Source organism: Ahaetulla prasina, chromosome 1 (assembly GCF_028640845.1).
Source record: "Ahaetulla prasina isolate Xishuangbanna chromosome 1, ASM2864084v1, whole genome shotgun sequence".
Lineage (NCBI taxonomy): Eukaryota > Metazoa > Chordata > Lepidosauria > Squamata > Colubridae > Ahaetulla > Ahaetulla prasina.
Window position 1 is genome coordinate 2,061,248 of NC_080539.1, and position 15,215 is coordinate 2,076,462.

At 52.6% G+C, this 15,215-nt stretch overlaps 1 protein-coding gene across 1 annotated transcript; it reads right to left on the reverse strand.

Annotated features, from left to right (window-relative positions):
• Positions 1 to 792: 792 nt before the first annotated feature.
• Positions 793 to 14,838, reverse strand: NUFIP2 (nuclear FMR1 interacting protein 2; the record flags this gene model as incomplete). Its single annotated transcript, XM_058163956.1, has 4 exons — positions 793 to 2,105; positions 3,614 to 3,646; positions 6,393 to 8,144; positions 14,625 to 14,838. Coding segments are annotated over 4 exons (2,052 nt in total), but the record flags the coding sequence as incomplete, so codon positions are not given.
• Between the last annotated feature and the right edge of the window lie 377 nt (positions 14,839 to 15,215).

The window sequence follows — 15,215 nt, forward strand, 5'->3', positions numbered from 1 at the left end:
AAGAGGAAAAAGTTAAGAGTTTCTGTTTAATAAGCGGCCAAGGCTTTGGCGAAAGGATTTTCCAAAAGAAAAGAAAAAAACCACAATCATAATAGAGGAAAGTTTAAAAACAAGGGACGTTTACGCGTAAGGGAGGGGTAAAGAGTATTTCATCCATAATTGAGAAGGAACAGATCGCAACAACTCTCCCCACCTCCACCCACCCCCTTAATACGGGATAATAATTAAGCTCTATTTGAGGAATGGGAAAAACGGGTATGATTTTTTCAAGCGGGGGAAGGACCAGAGTTAGGTCCCCCATGATGCAAAAATGAAAGGACCACCCACCCAACTGAATCCTGGGGGGGGGGAGGTAGCAGGGGAGCGGGGGAGAGAAGTAATAAGATCAGCAGTTAAATCCTAGCAAAATAAAAGCAGAAAAATAATCCCATTTTCAGAGGGGCTTTAAAGGCGCAATTCCCGAAGGACGAATGTTTCAAACAGCGGCAGACCCTCCCCCCACTTGAGATATCGAGAACCCCCCCACCCACCCAGAAATATGGGATCCAAATGTGTACCCCCCCCAGCCCCCCACCCACAACATCTGTAGTGTCCAGCCACATCTGGGGATTGTCTTGTGAAAGCGTGAAGTCTGGGGGGGGGGAAGAGGGGGAGAGAACAGCTTCTGATTCAAGACCCCCTCCCCCTCCCCAGACCTGGCTGCAGCTGTGGGTGCACCCAAGCCCACCCCTCACCCCCCCCCAAACCCTGCCTGCTCCATAACCCGAAGGTTTTTTTTTGTTTTTTTTAAAAAACTGATTTTGATGCCAGCCACCCCAACTTCGCCCTTCTGCTTTCGCAAGGGAACAAGAACGGGTCAGAACAATAAGAGGCCATAAAAACGGAAATCTGGAGACCCTCCTCAGAAGACACTCCCCCCACAAGGGTGTGTGTGTGTGAAGGGGGAGCGGTCCAGAGTTACCACTAGTGAGAAAGCAGGCGGGGTGGGGGTGAGTGAGGGGGAGGCAACCCCCCCTCCAGAAGAATGGAGGGCAAGAGAAATACATTAACTTCCATACCAGTTGCCATGTGCATTGTGTGTGTGTGTGTGTGTGTGTCCCTCTCGCATTCACACATGCAATGCACACCGTTAGCAAAAAAAAAATAAAAATGCTTTGAACCCGCGCTAAAGAATCGCCAGCCAAGCTCAGAATAGATCCGGGTGGGTTTTTTTGGGCGGGGGGGAAATATCCCGGCTTTAAAAGAACGGAAGGAGCCCCCCAGCGAGTGCCTTTGTCCCCCCCCCCTTCCTCTCGCTCTTGTCACACAGACACACACTCATACCCCAACCCTGGATACCGTATTAAAACAACAAAAGTCCCTTCCTCGCCTCACCCCGCCAACCACGGTCGAGGGATTCGAAGGATGGGTGTATCTTCGTGAAAACATCACCCCCACCGCACCCCAAAAAGGGAAACCCCCTAATTCGGCAACTGTCTGAATTTCCACTTTTTTTTTTCCCCTTCCGTTTTTCGCCAGGGTGGTGGGGAGACGCGAAGATCCAAGATGAATTCCTGTTTTCCCCACCAGCCGCCAGTGAAGAAAAGGGGGGTGCAGAAGAGTTTCCTCCTGGTTAGTGTGTTACCAATGATTGCAAAGGCCCCCGAAAAACACGACGACAAAAACCTGACACGCTTCTGGTCGCGATGCTCAGAGCTACGGGACAAGCTAAGTCTCTACCCACATCTGGTTTCATTTTAACAGGAGGGAGGGAAAAAAAAAAAGAAACGGGGGGAGCCGAAGGGGAGGAAAAAACGAGAAATCGGGAAAGGTCCGGACATTCGGAAGTGGGGGTTTAAATAATCACAGGGGAGTCTCTGCCAGCTTGGTAGAGTTTCGTCAAGCCCAGAATAGGGATTGTGTTATGCGGGTGTGCATCGGTATACACACGGACACACACGTGAAGGGATGTTCCTGCGGTTTGGATTCAGATGACCAGAGTGGCCCAGCGGCCCCTTCAGGGTATGGGCCACGGGGCTGGCCACGTGCCCAGCGGAAACCGTCGGCTGCTGCTCAGGTGCTGGGGGTGTCCAGGGCTTCGGTGTAAGTGATTATCCGTTTTGGGTCTGGAAAAGAAAAACAGCGTCCAAGTGAACTGGATGTCCAGCATGTCACTTTTGCGGCCGCCCCGAGCCCAGCATTAGCGAAGGTCAGTGATGCCCCAAACCCAACCACAGTGCAGTCGGCCGTGTGATCAAGAGTCTACTTATTAGAAATTCTGTTTATCTATAGCACCACAGATCAAACAAAGAGTACAATCACCATGTGCTTTACTGCTTAACTGTTTTAATTGTAATAGGAAACTCTCCTTAGAACAAAAGAGCATAGAGTATATACCAGTGGTGTCAAACTCAAGGCCTGGGGGCCGGATCCAGCCCATCAGATGCTTAGATCTGGCCTGTGTGGCCATCCTGGAAACAGGAAAGGACCAGCCCATGGTGCCTCTGCCAGTGAAAATGGAGCGCGGGAGGCAGAGGGTTGCAGGAAGTTGTCGCAGCCAAAAACAAGAGCTCGGGAGCCCATTTTTGCTGGCAGAGCGCTTGGGCTACCATAGGCACCCCCGACACAAGTGATGTCAAGCTGGCCATGCCCCCCCTGGCCCCCCAAGGTCAAACACAACCCTGATGTGGCCCTCAATGAAATCAGGTTTGACACCCAGGTATATACCATAGATCCAAACTTGTAAACACTGCCATCTACTGGCCGAATACTACTCTAGTTGCTGCACAAAGATACATTCCAACAATGAATTTCAACACCACTCCATTAAGACAGGGGGTCTCCCAAACTTGTCCACTTTGAGACCTGCGGACTTCAATTCCCATACAGCTGGCTGGGGACTTCTGGGAGCTGAAGTCCACAGGTCTCAAAGTGGCCAGTTTTGAAGACCCCCCTGCATTAAAGGGGATCCTGTCGGGTACTCGCCATGGGGTGAAATGAGCCCTCTCAGCCGGTTCTAAAGGAGTCGTGGTTGCATTATTATTTATTTATTTATTTTTATTTTATTTGCATTTATATCCCGCCCTTCTCCGAAGACTCAGGGCGGCTTATACTATGTCAAGCAATAGTCTTCATCCATTTGTATATTATATACAAAGTCAACTTATTGCCCCCAACAATCTGGGTCCTCATTTAACCTACCTTATAAAGGATGGAAGGCTGAGTCAACCTTGGGCCTGGTGGGACTAGAACCTGCAGTAATTGCAGGCAGCTGCTGTTAATAACAGACTGTCTTAGCAGTCTGCGCCACTCAAGGACCCTTAGCTGGAAAGGGAGCGCCAGATGTAGGGGCTAAACCCGAAGCACTCGCGCACGGTGGGCACTTGCCAAAAGGCCCATCATGCTCTCCGGGAGAGGCGACTCGGGTTTGTGCTTGATTCGAAACCAGGCTGAGATGGGAAGATTCAGATGGGGCTGTGAATCGCACTTCCCTTCCGGCCAGATTTGCTACACAACATCAAGGAAGGCTACCTCGGTGGTTCACCCCAAACCTCCCACCGTCCTCCACTACAATAACAATGTGCTTCGTCCCTTTTAAGAGGACTAAAGTAGGAAAAACCCTGTAAATCCTTACCTCGCTTTTGTAAATTACAAATAGATTCCATTTCTGCAAGAAGAAAAAAAAAAAGAAAGGGGGGGAGGGGGAAGAAACTGGTTAGTATTGCATATAAGCAGACTTTTATTAATTAATTCGAATAATAATAATAAGCAGGCGGTCCTTGCTTAACCACAGTAATTGGGACCGGAATTTCCATCACTAAGCGAGGCAGTCATAAACTATGACGTCGTATGACCACGTCGTTTAGCAAAAGCAGTCCCAAAACTGCCATCAGGTAGTCCTCGACTTATGACCCCACTTGAGCCCAACATTTCCATTGCTGAGCGAGACAGTCGTTAAGTGACTTTGGCCCCATTTTATGACCTTTCTTGCCACGGTGAATCGCTGCACTTGTTCAATTAGCGGCACGGTTCTTAAGTGAATCTGGCTTCCCCTGTTGACTTTGCTGGTGGGAAGGTCGCAAAAGCGGATCGCAACACCCCGGGACACGGCAACCCGTCGTAAATACGAGCCAGTTGCCAAGCGTCTGAATTTTGATCACGTGACCACAGAGATGCTGCGACGGTCGTAAGTGTGAAAAGGTCACAAGTTGCTTTTTTTAAAATTCCATTGTAACTTTGAATGGTCACTACATGCACGGTTGTTAAGTCGAGGACTAGCTGTATTGCTGTCGTTAAGTGAGGATCGGGAGTTTTTACACAAGTCCCAGGAGGCTCGCGACCCAGGCAGGCAGGCGAGGGCTGCCACGTGGGTGTGGCGGGGCTGCTATCATGCGTGGGACACGTGCAAATTTTCCCCGTCGGCTTCCCCTTTCTGAGAAAGTGGCAGATGTGAATTATGTGGCCGCTAGACACTGCAAACATTACGGAATAAGAAGAGTTGGAAGGGACCTTGGAGGTCTTCTAGTCCAACCCCCTGCTGGGGCTGGAGACTATTCAGGGATGCTTGGGAACTTTTAAGATCTGTGGACTTCAGCTCCCAGAATTCCCCAGACAGCCTCCCCACAAACCAACCACGGCGGTAAGACTGCCCAAGGGACGTATACTTTCCTCTGACCCACCTGGCTGCACCCTGCAGTTGGATGCCTTGGAGACTGGCAAAGGATGGAAGGAGCACAGACGCATTACGGCCAGGCTCCGGCCATCGGTCAACCGGCCGGCTGATTCCCATTCCTAGACCAATGGATCCATTCGGTCAGGCTCAGAGGCCTACCAAAGATAAGCTGACCCGTTTGGAGAGGGGCTGGGTCAAAGAGGACGGGGGAGACACAAGGGACTCCCAAACTCAGTAGTCACCAGGAGACTGGGAGGGTTTTTTTTAAATTTGAATTTATATCCCGCCCTTCTCCGAAGACTCAGGGCGGCTTACAATGTGTAAGGCAATAGTCTCATCCATTTGTATATTATATACAAAGTCAACTTGTATTGCCCCCCCAATAATCTGGGTCCTCATTTTACCTACCTTATAAAGGATGGAAGGCTGAGTCAACCTTGGGCCTGGTGGGGCTTGAACCTGCAGTAATTGCAGGCAGCTGTGTTAATGCATTAGCCTGTTGAGTCACACGAGGCCCTCTTGTGGCTCAAAATGGGAGTTCTAGTCCCATTTTAGGCATGAAAGGCAACTGGGTGACTTTGGGCCAATCACCAGGAGATGGTGAGTTCTAATCCCGCTTTAGGCATGAAGCTTCTGTCTCAGCCCAACCCGCCTCACAGGGTTGTTGTTGCTGTGGGGGTAACAGGAGGAGGAAGACAGATTCCATATGCTCCCTGCTTTCGGTTATTTATAATAATCATAAAGGCAGGATAAAAATAAACCAAATAAAATCCACCGTAAGAACACGTGTCGTGCAGGAACCAGGACCTGGAGAGCCGAAAGGGGAGTGGGAGCTCCAGTAGGGCTTATGGGGACTGGAGGGGCTCTCGGCCAAAAGGAAAAACCCCACCACCACCTGCACAGTGAGCCCACCAAGAAAAGGCCAGCCTCTCCCAAAAGACCCCCCTGGCCACTGCGTAGGGTTAGGGTTAGGGTCCCCACTGAGGGCTTCTGCCGGCTGAACGAGACCAGGAAGAGGGTCCTCCCTTGGTGAGACCACCAGGGCTTAGCTCAGCCTCCCCTTCCTCACAAGGGCCGTGGTCCAACCAGAAACCATTTCCCAGGCTCACCATCCCTCGCTGGGAGCAGAGCAGACCCAGGCTTCACTGCAACACACAAGGGAGCCCTTGCGTTGACCACCCAACCAACATAGCTGCACGGGTAGTCCTCGACTTACAACAGTTCATTTAGTGACCGCTCAAAGTTACAACAGCACTGAGAAAAAGGACTGTTTGTCACCTTTGTAGCATCTACACGGTCACGTGATCCAAATTCAGACGCTCGGCAACTGGTTCGCATTTATGACGGCTGCAGTGTCCCGGGGTCACGTGATCCCCTTCTGCGACCTTCTGACAGGCCAAGGCAATGGGGGGAGCCAGATTCACTTAACAACCGGGTTACCGCAGTGATTCGCTTCATGACCGAGGCAAGAAAGGTGGCAAGGCTCCCTTAACAACCGTCTCGCTTAGCAACAGAAATATGGGGGCTCCGTTGTGGTTGCAAGTTGAGGATTACCCGCGTAACAGTCGGTCCCCCTCCCAGCTCCCGGACCCCGGGGAGACCCAACGCCAGCCCTGGAGGGTAGGGCCCAAACCTTCCCCCAACCCCAAACTGGACTGCAGTTCTCCAGAAAACGCCAAGGCTGATGGGCAATGGAGTCCCTCCCAGTGGGGAGGGTGGGAGGAAGCCCAGGAGACATTACCTTGGATGTGATATAGAACAGCCGCCCGCAGGTCAAACTCCCCACAGCTGGCTTTCCGTTCTAGGCTGCCGGGGCGCCTCTGCTCTTTGGTGGAGACTAACAAAGTGTTCGTAGGCGAAGACAGGTGGCTGTCTACGTGATAGTCCTTGGCGAGGAACACAAAGGCCCCCGGGGGCCCCAGCTCAGCCTGGGGCAGGCCCCCCGGCAAGTGAGGCTCTAACAAGAGGTCGCTCTCCTCCCCAGTGGCCCCCATCTTTAAGAGTCCGCCCAACAGCTGGGGACTAGTCCGTTTGGCCAGCTCATAGGCCTTGGGGAAGGCCGGCTGTTCGGGTCCAGCGGAAGACGCCTCAGCCCCCTGAGGAACCGACGTGGTGGGGGAGGACCCCTGGAAGGTCACTTCGGCCACCTTGCTGTCCGTCGGGTTCCTGGGCGAAGTCTCCGGGCCCGCGCTGGGCTCGTTTATAAAGGACAACCCCCACCGGTTCTGGAAGATATCGCCGAGGTTTTGCTGCGTGGCCAGGAACGGAGACTCGGCCTGGGGCGCCACGCTGAACAGGCTGTGCATGTTTGACGGGTAGATGAAAAGGCTCGACTTCTGCGGGTCCATGGCGACTGCGGAGGGACCAGCGTCCTGGGCCGCCAGTTTGGAAGAAGACGAAAGGACAGTACTAGCAGCTGGCACCAGCAGGGCCTGGACCCCGGCCGGACACACCCCACGGTCAGCCCCGGCCAAGATGGGCCCGTTGGAAAAGCTGGCCGATGTAACAGACTTCATGGCGGACATGGGGACCTGGGAGAGGCGGTTGGAAGTCTGGACTGGGACCTCGCCCGTAGAAGACGAACACAAGGAGGAGGAAGAGGAGGAGGAGGAAGAGGAGGAGGAGGAAGAGGAGGAGGACAGAGAAGGAGCTGCCTTGTTGAGGTTCTCTTTCACTTTGCTTGCATAACTGATTTTGGGAACGATCTTCGCGCTGCTGTTATCCACGGGGAAAACCGGGGGCGGCTTAAAGAGGGTCCAAGAATCTTCCTTCGAGGATGACACCAAGACGTGCTTCCCCTTGGGACGCTCCTCAAACTTTTTGCCGGCCGGTCCGACTTTGGCCTCCGCTGCCTTCCGGAGCATGTCCCCAACTCCGCTTGGCTTCCCACGGCCCACCCCCAGCCCGCCCGGCTGCTCACACTTCCACGCGGGTTTCAGGCCGTCCGGCCGAGTGTCGGTCTTTGGGTCCCCTCCGTCAGCCCTGAAGGGGTCTGTCTCCAGCTTCAAGGCCGGGACGGGGCTGCACGGCACGACCTTCTCCTGCCCCAGGCTCAGGTTCTCGCAGCCCTTGGCGCTGTTGCGCCGGCCTTTCCGCTTCTTGGGTGTGGTGTAGCCGCTCTCCGAGCCGCTGCCGTCGTTGTCCGCCCCTTTGCCGATACAGCCGTTGGCGAGATACTCAGAGCCGTCGGCCACGATGCCGTTGGGGACGGGGTGCATCTCGGTTTTGTCCCAGGACTGACCGTCTCTGGCTCGGCTCTCGTGGCATCGCTCGTTCTTCCTGTCCAGGCTGTTTTTCAAGCTGAAGGTCTTGGTTTTCAGACCAGCTTTGACAAACATGCCGCCTTTCGCCGTCTGCTTGAGAGCCAAGCTGAGCTCTCTGCCGGGCTGGCTGCCGTTGGGAACGACGGAAATGGGGCCAGACGAGTCACCGGCAGCGGGAGACGTCAGGAAGGGGTCTCGTTCACCAACGGTCCCGTTGAGTTCGCCATAATCTGCAGAAAGGGAACAGGGGAAGATTAGAGGTCTCCAACGCAATCTCTTGCTTGAAGAAGGCATTCAGAAGGCTCCCCCAGACACGCCCCAAATGCCAAAGGCTCCTGACACCCCAAACTGCCAATGGAGGCTTGCTGTGGAAGCCTTTTCCCCTGGGGGCCGGCCTGCTCTACCACTTTTTTGATGGCATCGCTCAGATTTGGCCCAGGTTGCGTCAAGGACAGGCCGAGGAGAAGGAAGACTTCTGACGGGCAGGAAGGCTTTTCCTCCGCCACGCGTTTCTCGCGCAAATGAGGGCGATAAAAATAAACCACGATTTGGATGGTAGCTTAGGCCTTGAACTGATTCCCCAAATCACCTGGGCTGAGTTTCTGCAACCTTTTAAGGCAGGTGGCGGGGGGTGGGGGGTGGAACTTGTTCTAAGTTTAGGGACTTTATTTTAGCAGGTCATCCTTGACTTACAACCGTAACTGGGGCCTAAATTTCTGTTTCTAAGCAAGACGGTGGTTGAATGAGTCACATTTTTTTTTTTTGGCCACGGGCATTACGGGAACCATGCGTTAAGTGACTTATATGATCATTAAGTTAATCTGGCTTCCCCCACTCACCCGGACTTTGCTTGTGGGAAGGTCACAAATGGTCATCACGTGACATACAGCCCTGGAACGGTGCAAAAGTCCTAAATACGATCAATTGCCAAGCACCCGAATTTTGATCTTATGACCACAGGGAGGCTAAAAACGGTCGTAAGTGCAAGAACTGGTTTCCCCCATTCAGTGCTGTTGCAACTTTGGCGGTTGCTAAACTAACAGTTGTAAGTCAAGGACTACGGTATCTGTATAGCTGTCTCTCCCTTGGGCATTCTGGGCATCGCCCACAAGTAAATAAGAAGAAAGCAGCAATCAAAATACTATACAGATAGCCCTCTACTTACAACAGCCCACTTAGTGACCGCTCAAAATTACAACAGCACTGGGAGAAAAAGAACTTACGATGCTTTTTCACACTTATGACCGTTGCGGCATCCCCTTGGTCACGTGCTTGGCACCTGACTTATATTTATGACGGTCACAGTGTCCTGGGGTCACGTGATCCCCTTTTGTTACTTTCCGGCAAGCAGGAAGCCGGATTCATTTAACAACCGGGTTACTAACTTGACGACGGCAATGATTCCACTTTCCACAATTGTGGCAACAAAGGTCGTAAAATGGAGCAAAACTCACTTAACAAACTTCTCACTTAGCCACATAAATGTTCGGCTCAATTGTGGACGTACGTTGAGGACCACCTGTTCTTCAAAACAAAACCTTTTGAGAATACCATCAAAACCGTAAGATACAATAATTTAAAACAATAACCACAAAAAGCTCACACACACTGCAACGTCTCCAGCCCTGAAAACATCCCAGAATTTCAACACTGCTGCTGTGAGATTCAAAAAAAAAAAAAAAGGGTCTCCTTCATTTTTTAACTTTTCTTAAGTCAGTAATCGGGATGCCGTGGCAGTCGTAAGTACGAGGACTAGTCCTAACTTTGGACGGTTGCGAAATGAACGGTTCTAAGTCGAGAACGGCCTGTAACGTTACGGCTTCTGTCCAGTTCAAATTCTCGCAAACAGAACCGTTGTCTCGTTTCAAGGAGCCACCTGGACTTTGTCTCCCCATCGTAGTTAGGGGGAAGAGCGTTCGAGGGAACCTTTTTTATGGCTTGGACGTGACTTGTGGTCATGAAGTAACCCACGGCTTTAATCACGAAGCTCCCAGGGAGACTTTCTGGATTGCGAGCTGTAAAAAAATATATATATATTTTGGGGAAGGATGAAATCAGTTCTGCTGAGGAGAAGGTGAGCTCTGCCGGCTGGGGAATTCTGGGGAATTGAAGTCTGCCCGTTTTAAAAACTGCAAAGCCTGAAAAGCCCCCAGTCTCGATTGTCAAAAACCCTTTCAGCGTTTAGGAGCCACACCGCCTGAGCCTGGCAAACAAACAAACAAATAAATCAAACACCATCCTTCTCTCTTCTTCTAGAGCAGGGGTCTCCAACCTTGGTCCCTTTAAGACTTGTGGACTTCAGCTTTGCTGGCTGAGGGACTCTGGGAGTTGAAGTCCACAAGTCTTAAAGGGACCAAGGTTGGAGACCCCTGCTCCAGAGAGCCTGGGCTACAAAGTCCATCAGCCTCAACTGCCAGGCTGGCAAAGGATGATGAGAGTGGGAATCTCAATGCTTCCCCAGGTCAAGATACATCTCTTTGACTAAATTCAGAAAGTCCATAAAGCATCATTGTGGGTACCAAGAGAAGAGAACCTATGCAACTCGGGGTTGAATTGAGGGGTCCTGGGTGCTCCCTGAGCTGGGTGGTTTTCTTGCAGACGTTTCAGGACCCCTGCTTTGCAGGGATTTGCAGAGGAGGAGGAGGAAAGGAAGGAAGGAAGGGGAAAGGCAAGAGGAGGAGGAGGGAGAGGAAAGGAAAAAGGAAGAGGCAGAGAAGAAGAGGAGGAAGACTAAGAGGAGGAGGAGGGCTGTGGGGTCCTTGGTGCTCTCTGAGCTGAGTGGTTTTCTTGAAGGTGTTTCCTGACCCAACTAGGTAACATCATCAGTGCTTTGCACGGTTTTGTGGGGGGGGGAGAAGGAGGAGGAGGAGGTGGAGGAGGAGGAGGACTGTCAGGTCCCTGGTGCTCTGTGAGCTGGGTGGTTTTCTTGCACTGATGATGTTACCTAGTTTGGTAATGAAATGTCTACAATAAAACCTCCCTCAGAGAGCACCAAGGAGCCCACAGTCCTTTTCCTCCTCCTCCTCCTCTCTACAATCGCCCTCCCTTCTGCCACAGGTGATGTTACCTAGTTGGGTCATGAAATGTCTGCAAGAAAACCACCCAGCTCAGAGCACCAAGGACCCCACAGTCTCCTCCTTCCTCCTCCCTCTTCCTTTCTCCTCCTCCTCTTTTCCACAAAACCCCATTCTCTTCTTCCTCTGGTGATGTTACCTAGTTTGGTAATGAAACATCTGCAAGAAAACCTCCAAGCTCAGAGAGCACCCCAACATCTCCCTTAAAGAGAAACAATTGAGGAAGCTTGGTTTGGGCTCATTTGTCCAGGATCTTCGCAAGCAGTATTTTCATGAGCTTCTTCAACAGTTGAAGGATTAAATGCTACGATTATGCACTCCGGATCAACAATGACCTCACCTTAAAAAATCAGGAGAATGTATTTGATCACACACACCCCAAAATAATTTTTAGAGCTCTCCATCCAGCAGGTTCCCTGGCGTCCCTCATGATTAGCTGCTGATTATTTCATGAGACTAAGTCACTTCCAGCCATAAAAATGTTCTCCCAAATGCAGGAGCCGTCTAAGGCCACTCCGAAACGTGACGCTCGCGTCGTGAGAATTTCAAATGGATACAGGCCAGAATGTTAGAACTAAACTCCCTAAACGTAGGACAGGCTGTTTAATTATATTCTTAATGGGTGTTGTTTTTGTCTTAGACAAAAATCCATCAGCACAAAAGTCTCTCCAAAGCACCCAAAAATCACTTAACCAAAATAATTCATGCGGCTGTGCAAGATCTCCTTTGTAAAAAGAACAAGCTTTGCCAAATTTTCAGGAAAGGGTCTTTTTTAGGGGGTGTTTTTTTGGGGGGGGGGAGGAAATGAGCTTTGTTAGTCCAAACTCAGGACTTGCAGGATCCATTTTCATCCCACAAAATGCTATTAATGCCAGAGATTTAGAATAGAAGTGTTTTTTTTTTATTGGCCAAGTGTGATTGGATACACAAGGAATTTGTCTTGGTGCATCTGCTCTCAGTGTACAAGAAAAGATACCTTTTCAATTTATACAAGTAGTCCTCAATTTACAACCATTTGAAGTTACAATAGCACCCAAAAAAGTGACTTATGACCTGTTGTCACACTTACGACCATTGCAGCCTCTCCATGGTCACCTGATCAAAATCCAGACACTTGGCAACTGACTCATATAAATATGAGGTTGCAGTGTCCTGGGGTCACGTGATGCCCTTTTGTGATCTTCTGATAAGCAAAGACAATAGGGAAGCCAGATTCACTCAACGACCATGTCATTAACTTAACCATTGCAGAGATTCACTTAACCTCTGTGAGAAAAAAAGGTCGTAAAATGGAGCAAAACTCATTTAACAAACGTCTCACTTAGCAACAGAAATTTTAGACTCAATTGTGAGTGTAAGTCAAGGAAAATAATGTAGGGGGGAAACTCCTAATAACTGAGCCCAAACTGGCTGAAACGATAAGAAGCCACAAACCTGGTCGACAAACCACAAGTGGGCTGATTCACACAAACACACACGCAAAGAAAAACGAACAGGCCACATTACAATATTCAGTCCAGTGTGTGAACCAGGTGGCACCCAAATTTCTTCAGGTGATCTTCGCAACAAAGCAAACTCTTGCAACACAACACAAGTGCCTCGTTTGTGCACTTTGTAGGAACCCGCCAATTCCTGACCAACTATGACAAAACAGCACAAGGAATGAGAGACCTCCAAGCTATACTGGTCGGGTCTAAGCCAATGTTTTTCAAACTTCCAAGTATCTGGTCCGGTCATTTTATCCCACAACAATCTTGCAAGGCAGTTTAGTTGCGTCAAAGCTGGGTGCGCGTAACGTGTTGCGTTCACAAGCCCTTTGCCGTGCATAAAACATGCTCTACCTGCCCCCAAAAGGGTCCCCTGGCTGCAATTTCCCCCACCCCCCAATCCTGATAGGTTCCCTTAATGCAGGGCTCTCCAAACTTGGCAACTTTTAAGACTTGTGTGGACTTCAACTCCCAGAATTCCCCAGCTAGCATGGGAATTCTTGGAGTTGAAATCCACAAGCTTTAAAGCTCCCAGGTTTGAAGACCTCTACCTTAATGGAACAGACTCTCGTTAACACAGCCTAATGTGCTGGGTTTGGGGCATAGCTAGCTGGCTGGGGGATTCTGGGAGTTGAAGTCCACCCCTCTTAAAGGAGCCAAATTTGTAAAAAAGCCAAATTATTCTAAGCCATGCCCAGGAACTTGGTTGGATCGGTGGCGGGATTTTTTGGGGAAAAATCCATTCCACTGCATGAAAAAAGGGATAGGAAACAGAGACCTCAACCCCCTTCCAGAAGGATGCAGCTACAAGTCCCATGTTCAGCTGCTGGCACGGACTACCCAGCCTGCTTAAGAGAAGTGGTATGAAAGCACCTCGAAAGCCAGACCAATAAAACAAAATGCCTGGTGCTGCAGTCACACATGCGCTCTCCCCTTCACCCCACAGGCCCCCACTCCCTGGGACTCACCTTCCCCATTTCTACCTCCCAAGGAAAGGCGTGTCCCAAGTCTGTAGCTTCGGTTGGGAGATTTGAAAGGCCGGGTAAGGGACTGGTCATCTTGGAGGAGGCCTTTCCAGCATTTCACACCCTTGACAGTTTTAAGATGGGTGGGCGGACTCCAACTCCAACTCCCAGAATCCCCCACCCAGCATCCTTTAAGGATAGACACCAACTCCCACCATCCCCCAGCCACCATCTTGCTTTGAGAGGGATGGACTCCAACTCCCAGAATCCCCCACCCAGCATGCTTGAAGATGGGTGGACTCCCAACTCCCAGAATCCCCCAGCCATCTTACTTTGAGAGGGACTGACTCCAACTCCCACAATCCCACACCAGCATCCTTTACGGAGAAACTCCAACTCCCACCATCCCTTCATCTAACATGCTTAAAGATGGGCGGACTCCAACTCCCAGAATCCCCCACCCAGCATCCTTTAAGGACAGACACCAACTCCCACCATCCCCCAGCCGCCATCTTGCTTTGAGGGGCAGACTCCAACTCCCAGAATCCTCCACCCAGCATGCTTGAAGATGGATGGACTCCAACTCCCACAATCCCCCAGCCATCTTACTTTGAGAGGGACCGACTCCCAACTCCCACAATCCCGCACCAGCATCCTTTAAGGAGAAACTCCAACTCCCAGAATCCCCTCATCGAACATGCTTGAAGGTGGGTGGACTCCAACTCCCAGAATCCCCCACCCAGCATCCTTTAAGGACAGACACCAACTCCCACCATCCCCCAGCCGCCATCTTGCTTTGAGAGGGGCGGACTCCAACTCCCAGAATCCCTCAGCCTGCCGCGCGGGGCATCCTGGGCGTTGTAGTCGAGCCCTGGGGAAGCCGCCTGAGGGGCCTCCCCGTCCCCTCAAGAGGTAGATGAGGGGGGGACCTTACAGGCTCCCTCCCTCCCTCCCTCCGCCCAGACCAGGCCGGGCCCGCGTCGCCTCCCGGCCTTCCCGAGGCCTTCCTTCCCCTCAGAGAGAGAAGGCCGCTCGCCCGCCCGCCCGCCCAACATGGCGCCGGCGTCGGCGGGGAGGCCTGGCCGCGCTGAGGCGGCGGGAGGGGAGAGGAGTGGGGGCGAGGGTCCCCTCACGGCTCCTTCTCCCCTCCCCCTCCTGACCCCCCCCGCCGCCTCCCCTCAGACCTGCTGCTCCGTGTCCTTCTCCGGGCGGGGCGGGGCCGCGGGGCGCCTGCCTGGCCCGGGGGGCGGCCCTGGCCGTAGAAGCGGAGCGGCGGGGGGGGCGCCTCCATCGGGCACCGGCCGCCTTTCCGCCTGCTCGCCCGCCCGCCGCCCCCGGCTGCCTGGCGCGGAAGGGGGGGCGCCGCCGCCGCCCCTTCCGGCCCCGCCCAGCCAGGCAGGCAGGCAGGCGGGAGAGGGAGGGGGGCCGCCCCTCTCTCCTCCCCCCCGAGCTCAAGCCACGCCCACGCCCAGCCAGCCAACTAGGCAGGCACGCGAGGGTGACGGGGATGCCCCTCCTCCTCCCCCCCACTAGGGCGCTTCCCGAGCGCAAGCCACGCCCACGACCCCGCCCAGGGAAGCAGATACGCGAGGGAGGGGGGACGTTCCCCTCTCCTCCTCCTCCTCCCCTCCAGGGCGCTTCCCGAGCGCAAGCCACGCCCACGGATCTGCCCAGGCAGGCGAGGGGAGGGGCTGCTCCTCCTCCTCCTCTCCCCCGCCCTCTCCTTGGCAAGCCACGCCCACGGCCCCGCCCCCCGGCGGACGTGGACAGCGGGC